This window comes from Arvicola amphibius, chromosome 12 (genome assembly GCF_903992535.2).
Source record: "Arvicola amphibius chromosome 12, mArvAmp1.2, whole genome shotgun sequence".
NCBI classification, from domain to species: Eukaryota; Metazoa; Chordata; class Mammalia; order Rodentia; family Cricetidae; genus Arvicola; species Arvicola amphibius.
In genome coordinates this window covers 135,355,920-135,375,831 of record NC_052058.2, presented here as the reverse complement: position 1 = coordinate 135,375,831, position 19,912 = coordinate 135,355,920, and the positions used below count along the sequence as shown (strand labels likewise).

The 19,912-nt window shown below is 43.1% G+C and overlaps 2 protein-coding genes across 12 annotated transcripts in view; one reads left to right on the top strand and one right to left on the bottom strand.

The window, feature by feature from the left end:
• Window positions 1-9,282, top strand: part of Cyfip1 (cytoplasmic FMR1 interacting protein 1) — an 83,824-nt gene extending 74,542 nt beyond the window's left edge. Inside the window, exons 24-31 of the mRNA XM_042056073.1 lie at window positions 1,223-1,366; window positions 1,659-1,749; window positions 3,511-3,641; window positions 4,494-4,566; window positions 5,217-5,311; window positions 6,086-6,324; window positions 6,802-6,949; window positions 8,595-9,282. Of these exons, the coding sequence (XP_041912007.1) occupies window positions 1,223-1,366; window positions 1,659-1,749; window positions 3,511-3,641; window positions 4,494-4,566; window positions 5,217-5,311; window positions 6,086-6,324; window positions 6,802-6,949; window positions 8,595-8,759 (1,086 nt within the window). The 3' untranslated portion in view covers window positions 8,760-9,282. The remainder of the gene's footprint in view (window positions 1-1,222; window positions 1,367-1,658; window positions 1,750-3,510; window positions 3,642-4,493; window positions 4,567-5,216; window positions 5,312-6,085; window positions 6,325-6,801; window positions 6,950-8,594) is intronic.
• A 579-nt stretch (window positions 9,283-9,861) lies between these two features.
• Nipa2 (NIPA magnesium transporter 2) overlaps window positions 9,862-19,912 on the bottom strand; it is a 29,087-nt gene continuing 19,036 nt past the window's right edge. For all 11 annotated transcript variants that reach the window (XM_038314095.2, XM_038314093.2, XM_038314101.2 and 8 more), the window contains 3 exons: window positions 15,519-15,609; window positions 13,694-13,854; window positions 9,862-12,071 (listed from right to left, as the gene is read on the bottom strand). In XM_038314095.2, the coding sequence (XP_038170023.1) occupies window positions 11,440-12,071; window positions 13,694-13,854; window positions 15,519-15,609 (884 nt within the window). In that variant the 3' untranslated portion in view covers window positions 9,862-11,439. The remainder of the gene's footprint in view (window positions 12,072-13,693; window positions 13,855-15,518; window positions 15,610-19,912) is intronic.

Below are 19,912 nucleotides of genomic sequence, written 5' to 3'. Positions count from 1 at the left end.
GGTCTTCGGCGACCCCGGTCATTCGACAGCCCCCTCCCCTAAGGGGTCACTACCCCCAGGTTGAGAACCACTGATCTATATGAAACCATACACTCTGTAATACTTAGAAGTGAATCAAAATGGAATTCTGAGAACTTATGAATATTCCACTGCAATGCAGGAAGAATGAAACAGAAGAATAGGGAACAAAGACTAAAAAATTAAGAGAACAATAGGCTTGTGCCACACACTATCAGTGTGTAAATGTGATGCTTGTAAAAGATAAAGATTGGCAGAATAGATTAAAAGACAATTCGAGCAGTGTATAGCCTGCGGGAGATGTGTGCCTAGTGTGTATGAGGTCCTGGATTTGATACAAACAAACAAAAATCCTTAGCTCAACTCTGCTCAACGTGACTTGGTTTCTATTAATGATATCAGAAGGTAAAGGTAAGGATAAAAAGGTCTATGATATAAGTATTAATCAGCACACAAAGCAGGAGTGGCTTATTAATATAAGCTAAGCCAGACTTCAGAGCAAAAAACACTGAGTAGGAAAGATATGTAAAACAAACCTGTCATGTTTCTATGCCAGTGAGAACTTCTGTATAGAAACCAAAACTGACTTTTAAAGAAGAAATGAGACCCTTCCACACGTCGTACACTATAACTTCAGCTCGTCTCTCAGTAGATGGGAGATCTGTTGAAACCAGCAGCCATGAAGGACTGGACCTCGGCACTACACAGCGCAGGATGTATCTTCCAAATGCCATGGGAGTTTACCAGGATAGACCATGTCTTGAGCCACAGATAAACGTACATGAAATTTAAATCTGGAGTTGAAATCAGACACACAGCAGATGCAAACTATACATTAATTTTAAAAAGTTAAAAAGACGATCTGGGAAGTGGCTCAGTCGGTGAGCATGCTTCCTGCGTAAACACGAGGATCCGAGTTCAGATCCCTGGCACCCATGTCGTAATACGGGGATAGAGGGGCTGTTATCCCAATGCTGTGCTCACATCAGCTCCAACATACCTTCTGCCTCCCTGAGAAACCACCCTCCACCATCCCATTAGCGTCTCTGCTTATAGTCTGATCTCAAAAAAGGTCCATACCAAGTGGATAAGGGCCGTACATGTCATAGGGAAGTCGCGGGTTCTCTTCATCTAAGATGTGTGTGTGTTGAGCGCATCTCCAGATGCCAGCCGTGTGTTGAAAGCTTTGCTGTCTCTTCCCCAGGCTCTGAACCTAGCCTACTCCAGTATTTACGGCAGCTACCGGAACTTCGTGGGGCCTCCTCACTTCCAGGTCATCTGCCGGCTGCTCGGCTACCAGGGCATCGCGGTGGTCATGGAAGAGCTGCTGAAGGTCGTCAAGAGCCTGGTGAGTTTCTCTGCGGGCGTGCTTTTCCTGTAGCATGGATTCCATGAGTTAGACACAGCCAACCGTGGGGCAGGGGCGTCTTGCCGTCTGGGCTCAATCTCTGACAGACAAATGCTTCAACTTAGCTCCAGGCATTTTTCCTATCTAAAGAGATAGGTTCTTCTGGATATAGGGCTATGCCACTGTACTGCCTGCTTCTCACGAGACTGAGGCAGGAGTCACCCCAGCCGTCCGTGAGAAGCCGTCCGTGAGAATGGATGCTGATGGCTAACACGGCCTTTGTGTCTTGTAGCTGCAAGGCACGATCCTGCAGTACGTGAAAACCCTGATGGAGGTGATGCCCAAGATCTGCCGCCTTCCCCGCCATGAGTATGGCTCTCCTGGTGAGCAAGGGTGCCCGGAGTACCCCACATGAGTACAGCCCTGGAAAGGAGGGAATCAAGGTGGAAGCTACGGAGAAAAGTCAGAGGTGTCCTTCCCGGCAGATAAGGGGAATTTGCCTGTTTAGAGTCGAAGAAACAAATACACTTTACAAGTAGGCGGCAGGCAAGTGTGCAGGAAGTGACTTTGGGATTAAAGTTTCCAGTTAAGGAAGCTGAAGGACTCAGCTTGTCAGCCAGCAAGGATTTTTGATATTGTGGTATTGAAATTACTGGGTCCTGTTGACGGGAGTTTCAGTCCCAGCCAGTCCTGTAGCCTTCAGTTCCAAAGAAACACACAGAGGCTTATATTAATTATAAACTGTTTGGCCTATTAGCTCAGGCTTATTACTACCTCTTACAACTTAAATTAACTCATAATCCTTGTCTATGTTTAGCCACGTGGCTTGGTACCTTTTCTCAGTGAGGCATTCTCATCTTGCTTCCTCTGTGTCTGGGTGGTGACTGCAAGGTCCTGTTGCCCTAGTAGCCTTAATGGGGAAAAGCATTCAAAGCGGCCACTGGGCCCTGCTCCCTGTTTCCCTTCCCTGGCCTCTTAGCCATTTGATAGTCTTGTTGGTCTGGAAAACATTCTGCCCTATCTGACTCATAGGATGCAAGAACTTCACCCAAAGTCCTTGTTTGTGTACTTCTGGGTCAACCTGCATGACTTGCAGGCTGGTGTGAGGACATCCAAATAAATAGCCATAATGATGTCAGCGTTGCTTTAGGGTTAAGCTGGACTCTTGGAAGCCGTCACTCAAGAGTGCCTTTTACAATCTCTTACCTGATAGCATTCTCTCCAAAGGTGGCATCACTTAGTTACTTTAGTATCGCTGTGACCAGATACCTCTGAAACGTAACTCAGGACATGAGAGATCTTAGCTCTGTGCTTTGAGGCAGAGCATCACGGTGGCAGGGTCATACTGAAGAAGACGCTGTTTGCCTTCTGGCAAAGGAAGCAGAGAAAGGGAATATAGAAGAGTCCAGGGCAAAATGTAGCCCCCATGGACATGCTCCCAGCGACCCACTTCTAAACAGGCCCCATCTTACCTCACTTCCTAGTAATGCCATTATCAAGAGAGGAATCTGTGCATTCGATCACGATAATCTAGCTGTCTGAAAACACCATACACCAGTAGAGGTATGCTTCATACTGCCGCCCGTGTGCTCCTCCGGTCTATAGTCTTGTGAATGGACCTCAGCCCACACATGATACCAGCCTGCTACTGTGGCTGAGCCCTCAGATACAGTTGGCCCTGGCTTAGAAGAGTCCTGTTTCAGTTCACTGATAGGAAGCAGATAAAAAATAATGTCAAGGCATTAAAACTACGGCTGGAATTTAAATGCCGAAGGGACAGCCAATGGATCGGATAAGTCTTGGTAGGACACAGATCAGTAGTTACCGTCACTGAGTTTTGCTCATGCTAGTTGAGGGTCTTCACTATGCTGGGTAGCTAGATGGTAGTACTGACGAATGGGGGCTAGCAGGAACAGGAGGCATGGACTCTCTGACGTGGGCAGGAGGGTGGATTCTTGAGAAGACATCGAGGGCTGACCTGTGTCTTGAGTGGTTTGAAGTGTGTTACATCCAACTTTGTTCTCAGGGTAGCTTGGGCTCTTAGTAGCCTGTCCACTTTTGCTCAGGTTAGCTGAAGTTAGCCATATTGATTAGAAGGACTGGTGCTGATCCTGAAACCCCAACGCTCGCCTCTGCTGCCACAGGCATCCTGGAGTTCTTCCACCACCAGCTGAAGGACATTGTGGAGTATGCAGAGCTGAAGACAGTGTGCTTCCAGAACCTGCGGGAGGTGGGCAACGCTGTCCTCTTCTGCCTGCTCATCGAGCAAAGCCTGGTGAGTTCCCAGCCCAGCCCCTTCCCCCACGGTGGTCAAGGTTGCTCACTGCTGGGGACGAAGGATTGTTTTCTTTGGGAGCTCTTTGGTAAGGATATCGGTGTTGCAAAATAGCTTTTTCTTTTCGTTTTTTTGAGACAGGGTTTCTCTGTGTAGCCCTGGCTGTCTTGGAACTCTCTCTGTAGAACAGGCTGGCCTCAAACTCACAGAGATCCACCTACCTCTGCCTCCCGAGTGCTGGGATTAAAAGTGTGCAACACCACCTCCCGGCCATATCATCATTTTTTCATGGCTGTTTATTGATTCCTTACATTTGGGAAACAAGAATATAATGTGTTTCTTTGTTTCAAGAGTGGTTTTCAAGGATGGGCAGTGGTGGCACACGCCTTTAACCCCAACACTTGGAGGCAGGAGGATCTCTGAGTTCGAGGCCAGGCTAGTCTACAGAGTGTGTTCCAGGGCAGCCAGGGTTACACAGAGAAAACCCTGGGACCATAAACAAACAAACAAGTAAATAAGTGTTTTTCCTATGGGGCAGAGAAGTAGCTCAATGGAACATTACCACTATTCAAGGGATCAAGGCAGGAGGATCTCTGAGTTCGAGGCCAGGCTGCTCTACAGAGTGTGTTCTAGGACAGCCAGGGTTACACAGAGAAACCCTGTGTTTTCCTGTGGGGCAGAGAAGTAGCCCAATGGGACATTAGCACTATTCCAGGGAAGGGAACTCTTTGGCCAGACTATGTTATTTATTTTATACTAAGTGGGAAAATGTAAGTTCTCTGCACCAGACCTTTGTAATCTTTTCCACTATGTGAGCCCCTCCCTGGGATAACTCTCTCTTATCGGCTTTAGTCTTTAGAGGAAGTGTGTGACCTGTTGCATGCAGCCCCGTTCCAGAATATCTTGCCTCGAGTACACGTGAAAGGTGAGTCTGCATCAGGAACCAGAGTTCACACTGCGCGGTGCAGCCAGAGCAGAAGGCCAGTGTGCAGTTATGTGGGTACCTGTCACAGCCAGGGTGTCCCTGTGGGGAGTGTCTAACCTGGTTAGTATTCATTAGCTGAAGTATTTATGACTATAATGATGCCTAGGATTTGTTTCAGAATAGCCCAGAAACAGGGAAGTGGAGGTAATAAAAAAGGACAGCATAATAAATAAAATAATATAAAAAGGTTGGTAGTGGCATGATGAGTACAGAGGTTCATTGTACTTTTCTGCTTTAGATCACATTTATAATTTCCCATGAGTTTTGAAAACTGCGTATTATTAAATATGAACTCTTTCATGCTTCCCCATTCGTTGGCTGATAATTACATGAAAAGAATTACAGTAGTTCAAGTTGAAAGCAGATTCCAAGTGGATACATGCACAAGTAAATCTTAGCTTGAATTAAACTCGCAAATGAGCTATTTTAATATATTGTATATTTTAATATAATACGATACACTCTTTCTAAAGAGAAAAACTACATCTGTGGCGCTAACTAAATCTTCAGGTTTCTTTTAAAAATTTAAACTTTTGCAATTACTTCATCTTACATAAGGACAGAGCATAATAAATTATTTTCCAACACAGAGGGAGAGAGAGTCGATGCCAAAATGAAAAGACTAGAATCCAAGTATGCGCCTCTGCATCTTGTCCCACTGATTGAAAGGCTGGGAACCCCACAGGTAAGGCATGCTGTGGTTGCTAGGGACTGCTCAAAGGGTGGAAACCCACATCAGACCAGGGAGGGGTTGGAAGCAGCTAGGATTCGAGATGGTTATGTAGAAAGGACTTAAGCACCTATCTCAGGAACAAAGGTAGTTGTTCGCAAAAGATGCTACCTTTGTCATTGGTTACCCTTTCGAGAACAAAAAACGGTTTGGTTTTGTTTTTGTTTTTTGAGGCAGGGTTTCTCTGTGTAGCTCTGGCTGTCCTGAAACTTGTTCTGTAGACGAGGCAGAGGCTGCCTCCCCTGCCTCCTGCTGGGATTAATGGTGTGCAACACCACTGTCCCACTGAACAAACCTTTTTGAATAGGGTTTTGCCTTAGAAGTTGTAATAAAAGGCAAGATACTAGAATAAAGTTTACCCTAGGTCTGGCATACTTAACCTGTTGTTGGCAACGCTGTCATTTGAACCACATTTGGGTTTTTTTGGGGGGGGGGTTAGGGGGGCTCTACATTTAGTGGCATTGCTAGCTTCTGATTAACTAGAAATATCTTTGGAAATTGCCTTATGACCTGGAGCCAAAGTTGCTTTGCATTCTTCTTGACTCAGCTATTTTAATCTTTATTGGTGCAATAATTGCAACAGTTTATTGATGATTGCTTCCACAGGCCCTCTTTTTTGCCCACTTAGCATTTTCTATCTATGTCAAAAACAGACCTGAGGGTGGTTTGTTTGTCGCCCCCCCCCCCATACTCTATCATGGGTTGTAATATTCCATTTACTTTTTGCAGCAAATTGCAATCGCAAGAGAAGGGGACTTACTGACCAAGGAGCGACTTTGCTGTGGTCTATCCATGTTTGAGGTCATCCTGACACGGATCCGGACCTTTCTGGATGATCCCATCTGGCGTGGGCCTCTGCCCAGCAATGGGGTCATGCATGTGGATGAGTGCGTGGAGTTTCACAGGCTGTGGAGTGCCATGCAGTTTGTGTACTGCATTCCCGTGGGGACACACGAGTTCACAGTGGAGTAAGTGTGCGCTCTGTGACTCTGACAGGGCAGTTCCAGGGGAGGCAGAACTGGCGGGGGAGGGGTGGCTGATGAAAGAGCATGCGTGCAGTCAGCACTGATGTTACCATCATCAGAAGCTTTGTAGCTTTTAGCAAGTGCACAGACATCGCACTGGTTCAGTGCCAATGAGAAGGGGGTTCCTTTCTTGATGCCAAAAGAGGACTGAGTATAAGTATACTGGAATTATCCAGAGCAACTGGAGGCAAAACTTGAGCATTCCTGCTTCCGGGTAGCAGGTTCATAAAGTCATTCTTCATAGGTCTGTGACCTACCAAACTAGCATTTATCGAAACTTGGAAAACTGCTTGTCCTCATCATTCTCCTGTCTGAGAATCTGTGTAGACAAAGGAGTTAATATCGTCTGCCCTTGCTCTCTGGAGACAGATCCGTGAGTCTGCCTCTCTGTTCATTCTGTCGGTTGCTTGGTGCTCACAGGCAGTGTTTTGGAGATGGGCTCCACTGGGCTGGCTGTATGATCATTGTACTGCTTGGACAGCAGCGCCGCTTTGCAGTGTTGGATTTCTGCTACCATCTTCTCAAAGTCCAGAAACATGACGGCAAAGATGAGATTATCAAAAATGTGGTACGTGGACAGAATCTTTGATACGTTTGTCTTGGAAAAGAACTTTTTTTATCCTAACATAGAATTTGAATTTAAACATAATGCAATTTAAACAAAGAGAAATCCAGAAAGCTTTTACTTTTAAATAGATTCTATTTCTTTTTTCTTATTAGATCTACTTTTTATCGTACCGTAGAGACTGTATTTTCAGATTGTTGGCATACTGCTCTAGCCTTCTGGCTTCCAAATCACGTGCTTTTGAAACTGCCTTTATTAACTTTCTGTCATCTTATGAAGTTCCCCACAGTCAAATTGTAGAAAATAAGTCAGCCATTATGTTCTCAAATGCCTTCTTTCATCTCTTCTAGAACATTCCTGCTAGACTTTTCTTCTGCTTTCCATGTGACTGACTTGTTTTTATTAGTTTTTTTGGTCGCTCCCAGGACTAGTCAACAAAATAGGCCTAAGGACAGAAATACCACCATTGATTAGCTCACTTTTAAATGTCAGCATCATTCAGCTGATTGCCCTGCTTCGCCTCAACAGAGCTAAATGGCATGTGTTTTCCCAGGCAGCCCTGAAGGATGAATGTGTTTTCCGTCTCCTTGGGTCACGGGCTGAATTCAGTTCGTTTCCTGCTGTCAGCTCATTTCCTCACATGGCTTCCACGGGGCAGTTTCAGGCCACAGGGATCACCCACCTTTGCTTTTCCGCCCAGATGACTGGATTGGGTTCGCCTGGACGAATCCAGGCGCTCTTCATCGAGAGAATACCCACAGCAGTTGTGTGGGCATTTCTGAAGGGTTGTGCTAGCTCCCGTACTGCCATTTCCTTGGCCCTCTGGGATATAGCCCAAGTATTTTCTTCCTCCGTTTTTGTGGAAATAACTCATTTCAGGTTAAGTTGGCTGGGATTTTTACTTTTAAACATTTTTCTCATTGTAATTTGGTTAAAATCTTGGCAGGAATATTTAAACTGGAATATTTAAACTTGGAATCTCTGAAGGCCATTTAAGACATAGCCTGTGTAACATGGCCTGCTTGCGAGCTTGTATTTCGTTTCACCTGATTTAAATGTCTTTGAAGATTTGCTGTTCACTGCCAGTCATTACCACCCGGTGTTATCAGAGCTTCTTGTGAAGTCTCCAAGGATAGACCAGGCTATCTCTTCATCCTGGTCTACCCTTCTCATCTTCACCTCCTATGTGGGCAGAGCCAGCAATGCTTTCAAGTTCTGTGTGTCTGTGACCTTTATCCAGACTTAGGAACTCAGCCAAAGCATCTTCTCCACAGTATTGTTGAACTGGAAATATACAATTCATATTTCATTACATACATTCTTTACATACTAAACATTTTTTTCATGTTAATGTTCTTCTTTGCTTTTGGACTTTGGAGAAAAGGGTCACCCAGCATGACCTGGAACTCACCATGTACCCCCAGGTTGGCCTTGAACTCACTATTCTTCATGCTGAATAGATGAACATGCCTCAAGTTTTACAGGTCTAGACGTAACAGTATCAAAATTACAAAGAGGCGATTTAAATTGGAAATCTATTTGTTAGTCCAGTGGTGATATTTAAATATGGTAGGGGTCATGTATTTTTCTGTAGGAGAGTCCTTGCATCGTAAAGCGCAGTAAATCTAAGTGTCTGGTCTAATTATAGCCATTGAAGAAGATGGTGGAGAGGATCCGTAAGTTCCAGATTCTCAACGATGAGATCATCACTATCCTGGACAAGTACTTGAAGTCTGGTGATGGGGAGAGCACGCCTGTGGAACACGTACGCTGCTTCCAGCCGCCCATCCACCAGTCCCTAGCCAGCAGCTAAGGGCTAAGTTCACAGTATCCTGTAACTGACGGCATGTTTGTCTTTATGTTAATTATATTGACATTTTTAGGGGCTATTTTGAACCTACTTATGGGGGTGCTTTTTGATCTGAAAGTTTAACTTTATAAAACTTATTTTTCTAAACTAAAACTTGTATATGCCTTTGGAACTGGGAAGTATGAGAATACTGGTTGCCAGTTTTTACCATTACTATGATGGTCTTAACAGGTATTTTTATGTTGAATGTTCCAGTAGCTAGTTATAAAATACTGAATTAGCCTGTAAGAAGCATAACGCCAACTAATTGTATTTAAAAAAATATTCCCTACCAATTTCGACTAAACTTAATGAGTAGCTGCTTTGTTTAGGGATTTTTATGATTGTCTTTTAGGAAATCTTTTCTAAGTCATTGCTCCCTGCCAAAAGAGTGAAATTGTTTCCTCTGCTTCCACCAAATCTAGTAATGTCAGTCTGATTTGTAAGATATGACTTTTACAGATTAGAGAAATAAAAGTTAATGTAATCTGTTTGTGTTTGTTCACTGGGGTGGCAGGACATTTCACAGTGTGGGTTCAGATCAGTGTCTGCAGGACGAGGTCATGACGTAGTTCAGAAACAACTAGCACACATTTACCTTTACATCCGGGGCTAGGCAGGGATGAAATGACAATCAGTGAGGTGGAAGGCAGCAGCTGCGTTGTCCATACAGGACGGAGAGGATCACCAGGACTAACGTATGTGCTCCCATTTTCAAGGCCGACAGTTTGGGGGGTCGGGGTTGGCATGGGACAGTGGACACTGCAAGAAAGGGACTGGGAAGAATTTGAGCCCATTCCTAACAACCCTAAATGTTGCTTCTCAATTGTGGGGGGAACTATCTCAATCAGCTTGAGTTGGTCCATGGGACCTGCCAAGTGAAAACCAAGAACCCAGTTTGGCTCTACTTCGGAATAGAAATCGAGAATTGGGTACAGTGATGGGAACTGACATCCCGGCAGCTGCTTGCAAAGCTGAGGGATGAGGATCACTGGAGCCCAGGAGTTCAAGGACAACTTAAGGAACAAGGAACGTAACAACATCATTGGGCTGGGAAACACCAAAGTCCAAAAGCTTTGAGCTTTATTTTACATAGAAAATAAAACACAAGTACTATTCTGCTGTACTGTAAACCTGAGTTACATCTTTAACAAGCCTGATATCAAAAAGTTACCTAAAATATTTGATATGAAGTTGTGATGGCATCTGTACTCACCCTATGAAGTGTGGATTGTAAAAGTCAACGACTGTGTTACTAAGTGATAGCCCAAATAAAGTCAATGACTATATTACCAAGGGTCAGCCCAAATAAAATGCTTGTGTACAAGATTATGTACGTATAAAGTATTTTACGTACAACACACTCATTCCCAATGAGGAAACTCTTCATCCCCAAGGGAATGAACATTGGCTTTTTTACATGTGCAAAATAAGACATAGATACAGTACATAAACAGACATACAGGATATCTGTGGAGGGAAAAACTATTAGCTCTGGGATTGAAATTACATAGAAAGGCTGGAAATGTAGCTCAGTGTTAGAACATTTGTGTAGAATATACTGGGTCTTGTGACTGACACCCAGTATGGCCAAAACAGAGTTAGACAGGGTGGCAGCAGAGAAAGAAGGCAAGAGCTCCTCAAAACGCAATAATGAAACAAAGGTATCCCACCTCCACCCCCCAAAGAGGATTTCACAAACCAGTACTAAGCCACTATGCAGTTATGGGCAGGAACAGAAAAAAGCATAGGCCCAAACTCCAGTTCTTCCTGTCAGTGGGGAGGCCTGGAGGGGAGGGTGGTTTGTCTGTCCAATATATGACTGAGAAGTGGGCACATCTGGTGCTGGAGAGTGCTCCTTACATTGGCCTAGCGTTTTTGTACTTGTTCTCGTTTTTCTATGAACATTATTCACAGCTTGTAAAAAACCAAAATGTGTAAGGTTTAAACTCTTAAGTAAAATAAAAGAGACCATATTTTACAAACATTTAAATCTAAGCATCTGGAATCAGAATAAGGACTTTGTTCCAACTTGTCATTTTAGCCAAGCAAGGGTTTCTAAATTGAAGAGACCGCACGAGTCTTCGTCAGCATCCCAGAGCTGTTAGGAGGGCTGAAGGACGCTACAGTCCACTGTGAGCACAACACGAAACTCTGGCGGCTGCGGACGCAGTGCTGACTGACGGCATTGCGGTGTTTTCCACAGGAGGCTGGCAAACTCGCATGGAAACCCAATGTGTGGGTGACGAATCATATTTATAATCCAAAAGCCTTAGTATGGCGAGGGGTTGATGGGATGGGGATCACAAATGTACATTTTCATGTTCATCACCAATGGAAAAGATAAAACATCTTTATAGGCTTAACGTTATCATTAGTGCATTAGAGCTCTGGAGAATGGATAAAAACTTAATGCTTTACAACAATACAGTGTTATTAGAAATTAACCATGTGCTGAGGTCATTTTAGTGAGCTACCATTCTTGGAATATAAGAAAAGTAATTTTCTTGATCCAAATTAGTGAAAACTAATTTAAAAAGATTGTCTTCAGAGAACATTATTTGAGGACAATTTTTTTTCAGATATATTCTGATACTCAAAAATCACTATAACAGAATTATAGGTTAACTTTTCAATCTTATCCTTAAAAAGATGCCAGATTTCCATTTCTACGGGAGATATTTTCACTAGTGTGTTCAATTCCACAGGGTAGGTCTTCTTCATTATTATTAAGAACTTCATACATACTAGAAAGATTGCCATTCATTGCTTTTTCATCTTTTCGAAAAGATACAGGCAGACTTGCTAGACTAAAACTGACATCTTTAAAGGCATGCAACAAAAATATCCCCACGATGATTGTGAAGAAGCCACTCAAAGTCCCAATAACATCATCAGCAGGCATATCTTGCCACTCTTTAAAAAGAATAGCTGAACAAGTCAGAACTGAAGTTGTAAAGAACACGTAATATATCGGCGTCACAATGGAAGTGTTGAAAATGTCCAGAGCCCGGTTGAGATAATTAATCTGTGTGCTCACACAGACCACAAGGCTAAGCAGGAGGATCCAAGCCAGGGGGTGCTGCAGAACAGGCTTGCCGGCCAACAACTCTTTGATGGCGATGCCCAAACCCTTCACACAGGAGACAGAAAATGCTCCAATCACAGAGCAGATGGTTATATACACAAGAATGTTTGTCTGTCCGTGTCGAGGTCCCACCACAAAGATGAATATCAAGGCCACAATGACCACAAATGTTGCAAAGACCACGAAACCTAGAAGAACCAAAAAAATAAAAATAAAGTTTTATTAAATCAGAATGCACTTAGAAAACAGACTCAATAGGAAAGGTATACATATCCCTGTACTGTATCCTCAGGTTTAACTTCCCTACAAAACTGACTCCTATTTGACAAATTAATTTTGAAATGTACTTTTATGGAATTTGTAAGTTACTAATAACATATAACACTGAGGAAACAATTCCCAGACAGTGACTTCTCACCCAGGACAAAAATTAGCTTTCCCTTGTTCCTCCAGCAAAATCACACCTAACAGAACAAAAGGCCACACTGGAGGACCGGGGGCCGAGTGTGTGCCTAGCACGTGCAGGGCCCTGAGTTTAATACTAATACCTCAGTTCCACTTTAAATACATGTGTAAGAGTAAAATATGCTTATTAAAAACACTTATAACACTAACATAGTATCTTATGCCTACTTAATTATTCTAGAGCACAAGGCAGGAATGCTCATCACAACAGGGAAGAAGCCACTGGAGACTCAGTTCAGGAAGTACCCTTGGCTATTCAACATGTCCATCTGCAAAAATCAGGAGTTTGGAATATTCCCGTCGAAAGATCAGTCATTAAGAGACCCTCAGAACTGCTGGGGTCCTGGTGGAGAGCGGAGAAGAGGTGTGCGGCACAGCTGCCAGCAGTACAGTAATGGACTGGGCAGTTCTCAGGCATCCACGTTCCACTGCAGAGAGCACGCAAATGACCTTTTGCATTTTGAGATGGAAAGGAGGTGAAGGATGGGGGCATATACCAATATCAGTCTGGAAGTGGAGGCAGAACCATTAGGAATTCATGATTATCTTTGGCTATAGCAAAAGTTGAAGCTGACCTAGGCTACGTGAGACCTTGTGACAGAGAGAAGAAAAAGGGGGGGAGGGGGACAAACCAAGGCTAAGAAAAGCCACTCTGCTTCAAACTCCATAAATAAAGGATATTTAAAGCAGACAGCAACAAGGAAAGAAGGGCAGCAGGAGAAATATTTTATGAGAACTATTTCTGAGTATCAGAAAATATAGGATAACTCAAAGAATGCGCAAATCTGAGAAAACTGAACACTGAATGTGGTGGTGCACGCCTTTAACCCTAGCACTTGGGAGGCAGAGGCAGGTGGGTATCTGGGAGTTTGAGACCATCTTAGTGTACACAGAGTTCCAGACAAACCACAGCTGAGACCGTCTCCGTCTCCCCAGAAGGACGGGTTCCACATGTCTGGATGTGACTCAGTAGCAGAGAACACCCACACCCACTGTGGAGCAGCATAACATGAGCCAGAACAGGACACCTGGTTCAAAGTCTACGCAGGCTTGAAGTAGAGCCAGACCATGAGTTCTAGGAGGAACTGATAATTTCACAGCTATCAGCTGAGGCAAATTCCAAGCCATACAGGAAAACTGGGTAAACGACGCACAGCTAAAACCCCAGGACTGGCCAGCCTGGCTGTAAAGTGAGAGCAGGTGGAAATAAAGAGGGAAAGAAGGAAGTCACCATGATGGTTAACAACAGAGTTTTACTGTGAGAACAGTATAAAGCGATATACGACGCCAAAGTCAGGAAAACAAGTTCAAATGTTTTCAGGAACACACCTGCAGCTTTTCTTACCTGGATCACCTAACTTATGGGACATTTCATTTAAGGTCTCAATCTCCTCTTCCTTCGGGGCATGAATGACCATCACTGTAGAGCCTAGAATACTCAGCAAACACCCAATTTTCCCATGAAGATTAAGCCTTTCATTTAGGAAGTATGAAGACAGAATGGCACTGAAAGGAAGAATGAGAAGTTGAACATTTAAATTAGCTTTTTTTTCTCACTTTTAAAATTCAACAAACTTGCAATGCAGATTACTAAGCTCAAACAAAATACTTCCTGCTTTTTGACAAGGAAAATGTTCATTCAATCAGAAAACTGTAACAAGGACTTAAAGGTGGCTCTGCGAGAAAGCACTAGACTCTTCACCTAGATTTATGAGCGTCCAGCTAGTAGGATAAAAATGTGACCTCTGCCCCTACTTTGCACCTGGCTCCTTTGCTCAGTAAGTACTTCCTGCAATCCCCTTAGATTGAAGGAGCAAGTCTGATTAAAAAAACAAAAACAAAAAACAAAACACAGTTAAGTCTGAACTGCCTCCCAAGCAAAAGCAATCCCTTACAGCCACAGTTAACAAAGCCCCTCCTAACCAACTCGCCTGACCAGACTGAGACTGCTTGACTCTGCTCCCTCTCCTTGTATCAACTGGGAGCTTGTACCATCCCCCACCCACCCTTGCCTTTCCAGCACAGTATACTGATCACGGTTTCCGTCGGGCTGTCTCTACGGCTTCTCTTGGACTGGCATTTTGTATTAGTCGCCAAATCCTCGTCTAGGAGCATCAGAACCTTTGTCTAGAACTCCTGAACACAACCAATCACCTGCTCCACATACACTGAACCTGCATCTGTCATCCGATAAGACTCTGCATGAAACATAAAGAGCCTATAATTTATATATTAAAAAATCTATATCCAAACCAATGCTTCAAATTTACCAACTTCAATCCTTTTAAAATTACACTTATTTATCTCCTCCGCCCCTGGCTCTCTTTCTGTGTGGAGCTAAGAAGACAACTTGTCCAAGTAGGCTCTCTCCAAAGTGTGGGTCTTGGGTATCAAACTCATCATCAAACTTGGCAGCAAGCGTGTTTTACCTACTGAGCCATCTTGCCAGCCCTTATATGCTGGTTTAACTGTGTACGATTTACTTATAATCATCCAGTTACCTGGAAATACAGAGTCAGGAAACTGTGGACTGGGAACATTTAATTATTAGTTTGCCTATAAATTATATAAGTTTTTATAACTTAGTTTTACCAAAACTTAAAAAGAAAGTACAGGATAAACAAAAAAGATCACAGCATAGTACAAGGAAAATTAAGGATAAAAACAAAATAATTTCATTTTATATATAATTTATTAGAAAAGGTGATAAAAAGTTCTCAACTTTCAACATAATAAAACTCCAGATTTCAGACAGGCTTAGCTATCTGGACTAATCATTACAATAACAAAACAGGACAAGTTTTAAGTTGGTCTTGCAAAGAAAGTCCCTCAGGCCAGTCTGTAGAAACACCACCTCTCCTGAGGCCTGACGTTACATAGTCGCTGATGGAGCCCGCCTGCCAGTGTGTGTGCATTGGATGGTAGAGGTGAGGCCAGTGCCACCTGGAATTTCCTAAAGCTGAAATCACGAACATGCTAGTCCTGAGCAAAAGCCGAAACATAAAGTGGTTTTGCCCCACAAATCAATAACTAACTATGAAAGTGGGCAACATTACTACCAACTATTAAGACGTCCTCAGTTTGTTCCAGTGCACTGACATATAATCAGATAGACTCTAGTATTGTGCAGACTGACGTACCATGTCTGCGTGTCAAATGGAGACACTTACCTTACAAGGACACTGAGAGCGCCCAGTGGAGTCACTAGTGTGGCTGGAGCAAACGCATATGCAGCAAAGTTGGCCACTTCCCCAGCTCCCACTGAAGAGATGGACAAGAACACCGCTCAGACAGGCATACAGTCAGACTGCATGTGACTGCATTTCATGCTACCTACATATTATTTCAACTGTACTGTTCAATAACTTCCTGATCTTTTCTCATGTATGTATTAGTGCTGTAAATTGCCAATATCTGGTATCTGACTCAAAATAAAAATTGTAATTTATGCTTAAAGGTAATAAATCTTTATAGCTTTATATATCTTTAGATATCTGTAGACTAGAATACCAAATATAATTTAAAAAAAGCAGCTACTGATGTGGTTCATTTACACAATGGAGTACTACATAGCAGTAAAAATAAGGACATCTTGAGATTTGTGGGCAAATGGATGGATCTAGAAAACATCATATTGAGTGAGGTAACCCAGACCCAGAAAGACAAATATCATATGGACTCACTCATAAGTGGCTTTAAGACATAAAGCAAAGAAAAACCAGCCTACAGTTCACAACCCCAGAGAACCCAGACAACAATGAGGACCCTAAGAGAGACTTTTATATGAATCTACAAGGAAGGAGAAAAAAACAAGATCTCCTGGGTAAATTGGGAGCATGGGCGTCACAAGTGAGGGTAGAATTGGAGAGGGGAGAAAGGAAGGGGAACAGAGAAAAATGTATACCTCAATAAAAACAATAAAAAAACCAGATAGATATAAAGGCAAATCTCTAGGTCCTTTTGTTTAAAAACCAACCTCAGAGACATGAAGGGCCTGAGGCTATGTTTTCACTAGAGAATTTTTGCTTCCTGCCAGGTGCACAGGGACTAGCAAGAAGTTGTCAAGTGGTGACTCAGTACATAGGAGACAGCCTTCAGAGTTCAGCCCAGAACACACCACAGTTCCCACTCTGGGCAACAAAGGCTGATCCTTGTTAGTACGATTCAGAGATCCACTATCTCCTTACCTACTTCCTCTAGGGCAGCAGTTATTAGTCCGTGGGTCACATGTCAGTTCATAACATAAGTTCATAACACTAGCAAAATCACAGTTACGAAGTAGTATCGACAATAATTTTGTGGTTGGGGGCCACAGCACGAGGACGTGTACTATACAGGGTCAGGGCATTGGGAAGGCTGAGAGCCACTGCTCCAGACGGCACCTCTAGAGCTTTTATCGCATCCCTGGACCAAAGGCTGGTCTCCACTATCACGTCAGGACTTCAATTCATTTCAAGGAGGCTTTTCTCTCCAGCTCTGTAACTTGTTTTCAGTGAAAATGCTGACCCATCTGCCCAGTGCACGATTACTACATGTTTCTAATGATTACTATATGTTTCCATACTGCTTTCTGCTTGGCTGCCTTTTGCTGTAGAGGTGAGGAGATACCTTTTTTTTTCTTTTTTGAGTTGTCTTATTTTAACTACTTTTTTGAGACCAGTTCTCATTATGTAACCGGGGCTGGCCTCATACTTTAATTTTCTTTTTATTTTATGTGCATGAGTGCTTGTCTGCAGGTGTGCCTGTTGTGTGCCCTGTGTATGCCTGGTACCTGCAGAGGCCAGAGAGGGTATCAGATATTCTGTAACTAGTTACACACAGCTGTGAGTCATCATGTGGTCTTCTACAACAGCAACAGCGGTTCTTAACCAAAGCCATCTCTGTCCAGCCTCACAGGCTTGCTTTCTTACATAGCCCGGATTGGCTGCCCAGGTCAGGCCCTCTCATAGAAATCACTAAGACAATGCTCCGCAGACATGCCCGCAGGCCAGTGTGATGGAGGTGGTTCCTCAACTGAGGTTCCCTCTTCCCAAGGGGCTCTGGTTTGTGTCACACTGACAGAAACTAAAATAACATCCCCTTTTCTCCCTGACCAGAGTCTATTCTCTGGTAGCACACCAGTGTAAAATGAGGAGGCGAGGGTGTGGTGTTTGTAATTTAAGTCCTCTTATAGTGTGATTTTTGTTAAAAACAAAAATGTTGGGTTTTTTAAATTTTTTTTTCCAAGACAGCCCTGGCTGTCCTGGAACTCACTTTGTATGTAGACCTCGAATTCAGAGTGCTGCCTGCCCCTGCCTCCTGAGTGCTGGGAGGCAGTCTCTTTCCTCCTCTATTCCTGAGGTCTAAATGTATCTAAGACTATATTTTGAGTATCTGATATTTGGACTTCCACGTAGTCTCATTTCCTAATGACCTCCTGTAGTATTTTGGCTTTATACAGATAGCAACTCCATATTTTTTGGTCACCAGCCTGAATGACCTAGTACAAGTCCAGACCTGTCTAAGTAATTGCCAATTTCACATATCTGTCTGTTTAAATGTTTTATATGAACTTTTAACATTAATGCACTCAGACAAACTCCTGATCTCCTCCTACCTGGTCTGTTCAAGTCCTTCCTATCTCTTTAGCATCAGAACAGTCCTTTCTACCAACTATGGCCAACAGTCTTCAATGTCCTTCATTTACACCATACATTTTGGTCAATGAGAACATGCACACATCTTGTCAGTTCTACACTGAAAACATACAGAATCCTTCTCACTATACTTCCTGGCACAACCCCGTCCAAGCTGTCACCTCCTTTAACCCCAGTAGCCTGACAGTCTACACAATCGGCCTGCACATCAACATAGCAGTCAGAGAATGACAGCACACCTTCTGCTCAGGATCTCCAATGGCTTCCCATCCAACATACAGTAAAAGTCCTCTCCGTGAGTTAAGGAAGGCCCTCGTTTCTCTGAACTTATCTCCTGTTGCCCCCTGGCTCGCACTCCTTACTGCTGACCTTTCTTTAAAGCTTCCTGGAGTTTTAATGCTCTAGTGTTAGAGAGAAAAATCACTCTAATTATGCTGCTGAAAAAGAAGTTTACTGACATGGCTTGTTGGCCCAGACTTTAGGAAATTTCAGGATCGTTTAAGAACTTGTATCAGATGTAAACCAAGGCTTGCAGTCTCTGAAGGCTAGAGCCATATTCCAAGGTGGCACACTGATATGACTGGCTGTTGTTCAGGGATCTTTCTAAAGATAGCTATTGAATGTCTTCACAACAAGCAACTGGCTTCCCCAAAAAAAACAAGCCAAGAAGGAAGGGGAGAGCCTTAGAAGTCATACCTCATGACTTTCCTGGATTCTGTGATTGTACTGGGCCGGCACTAATTCCATCTAAGAGAGGATTACCCAAAAGTGTGAATCCCAGGAGGCAAGAACAACTGGAGGCATCACAGAGAGGGCTGCAGCATTCGCAGGCCGCAGTGAAGTCTGCAGTTACTATTCTTCGTTTCAAAGGCCCTGTTCTCACATGGCTGGATCCCTCCCATTCTCAGTTGTCTACTACGCAAATACTATCTTTTCAGTAAGGTTTGTCCTCCGTGGTTTCCCACCTAAAGTGGGTCTATTTACTCTCCATATCCCCCCACACTGTTTAACCTATTATTCCTGCTTACTGTCTGCCCACTTAAATTGTAAGTTCCTTGTATGATTTTGTGTATGGGGGGGGTGCTTCTGTCCACTCTTACTCTTTAGCATCAAGAACAATGTCTGGCATACAGAGATGATCAACAGATAAGCACCTGCTGAATATCCTAGTCTCAGGTGTCTTACAGACAATTTCGTTCACATCTTCAAAAGACTAATTTTGTGTCTGCGTTATTCACCTGAATGTATGTATGCATGTTACCATGGGCGTGCTTGGTGCCCACGGAGCTCTGAAAAGTGTCAGGATACCCTGGGACTGGAGTTAGAGATGGTTGTGAACCACCATACGGGTGCTGGAAATAGAGCTCAGGTCCCCTACAAGAGCAACAACCACTGGGCCATCTTTCCATCCTCTTCACCAAAATAAACATGAACAGTCTTATTAAATAGATACATCTTTCCATTTAGAATGGGAGCTAATAAAGGAGAAGAAGGAAAAGATCCTCTAACTTCCATTTACCAGTTTTTTTCTTCTTTTTTTGCAACATTGGGGAATCAAATCCTGGGTGTTTTACATATTACGGAAGTGCTCTATTCCTTCCCCCCAATACACACATACCTTTAACCTACTTATCTCTGTGGTTTTTTTTTTTTTTTTTTTTTTTTTTTGGTTTTTCGAGACAGGGTTTCTCTGCAGCTTTAGAGCCTGTCCTGGAACTAGCTCTTGTAGACTATCTCTGTGTTTTTAAAGGCAAAGCTATATACAAAAATATTTTAATCAAATTAGTATTTTTAAGTTCTTATTCAAAATAAGTAAGTATTAAGTGAGTTATTTTTACAGGCTTAAGTGTATTTTGAATTTAACTTATAAAAGCAAGCTCTAAGTTTAAAATGTACTAATATGAAACATTTTAGCATATATTTATGTT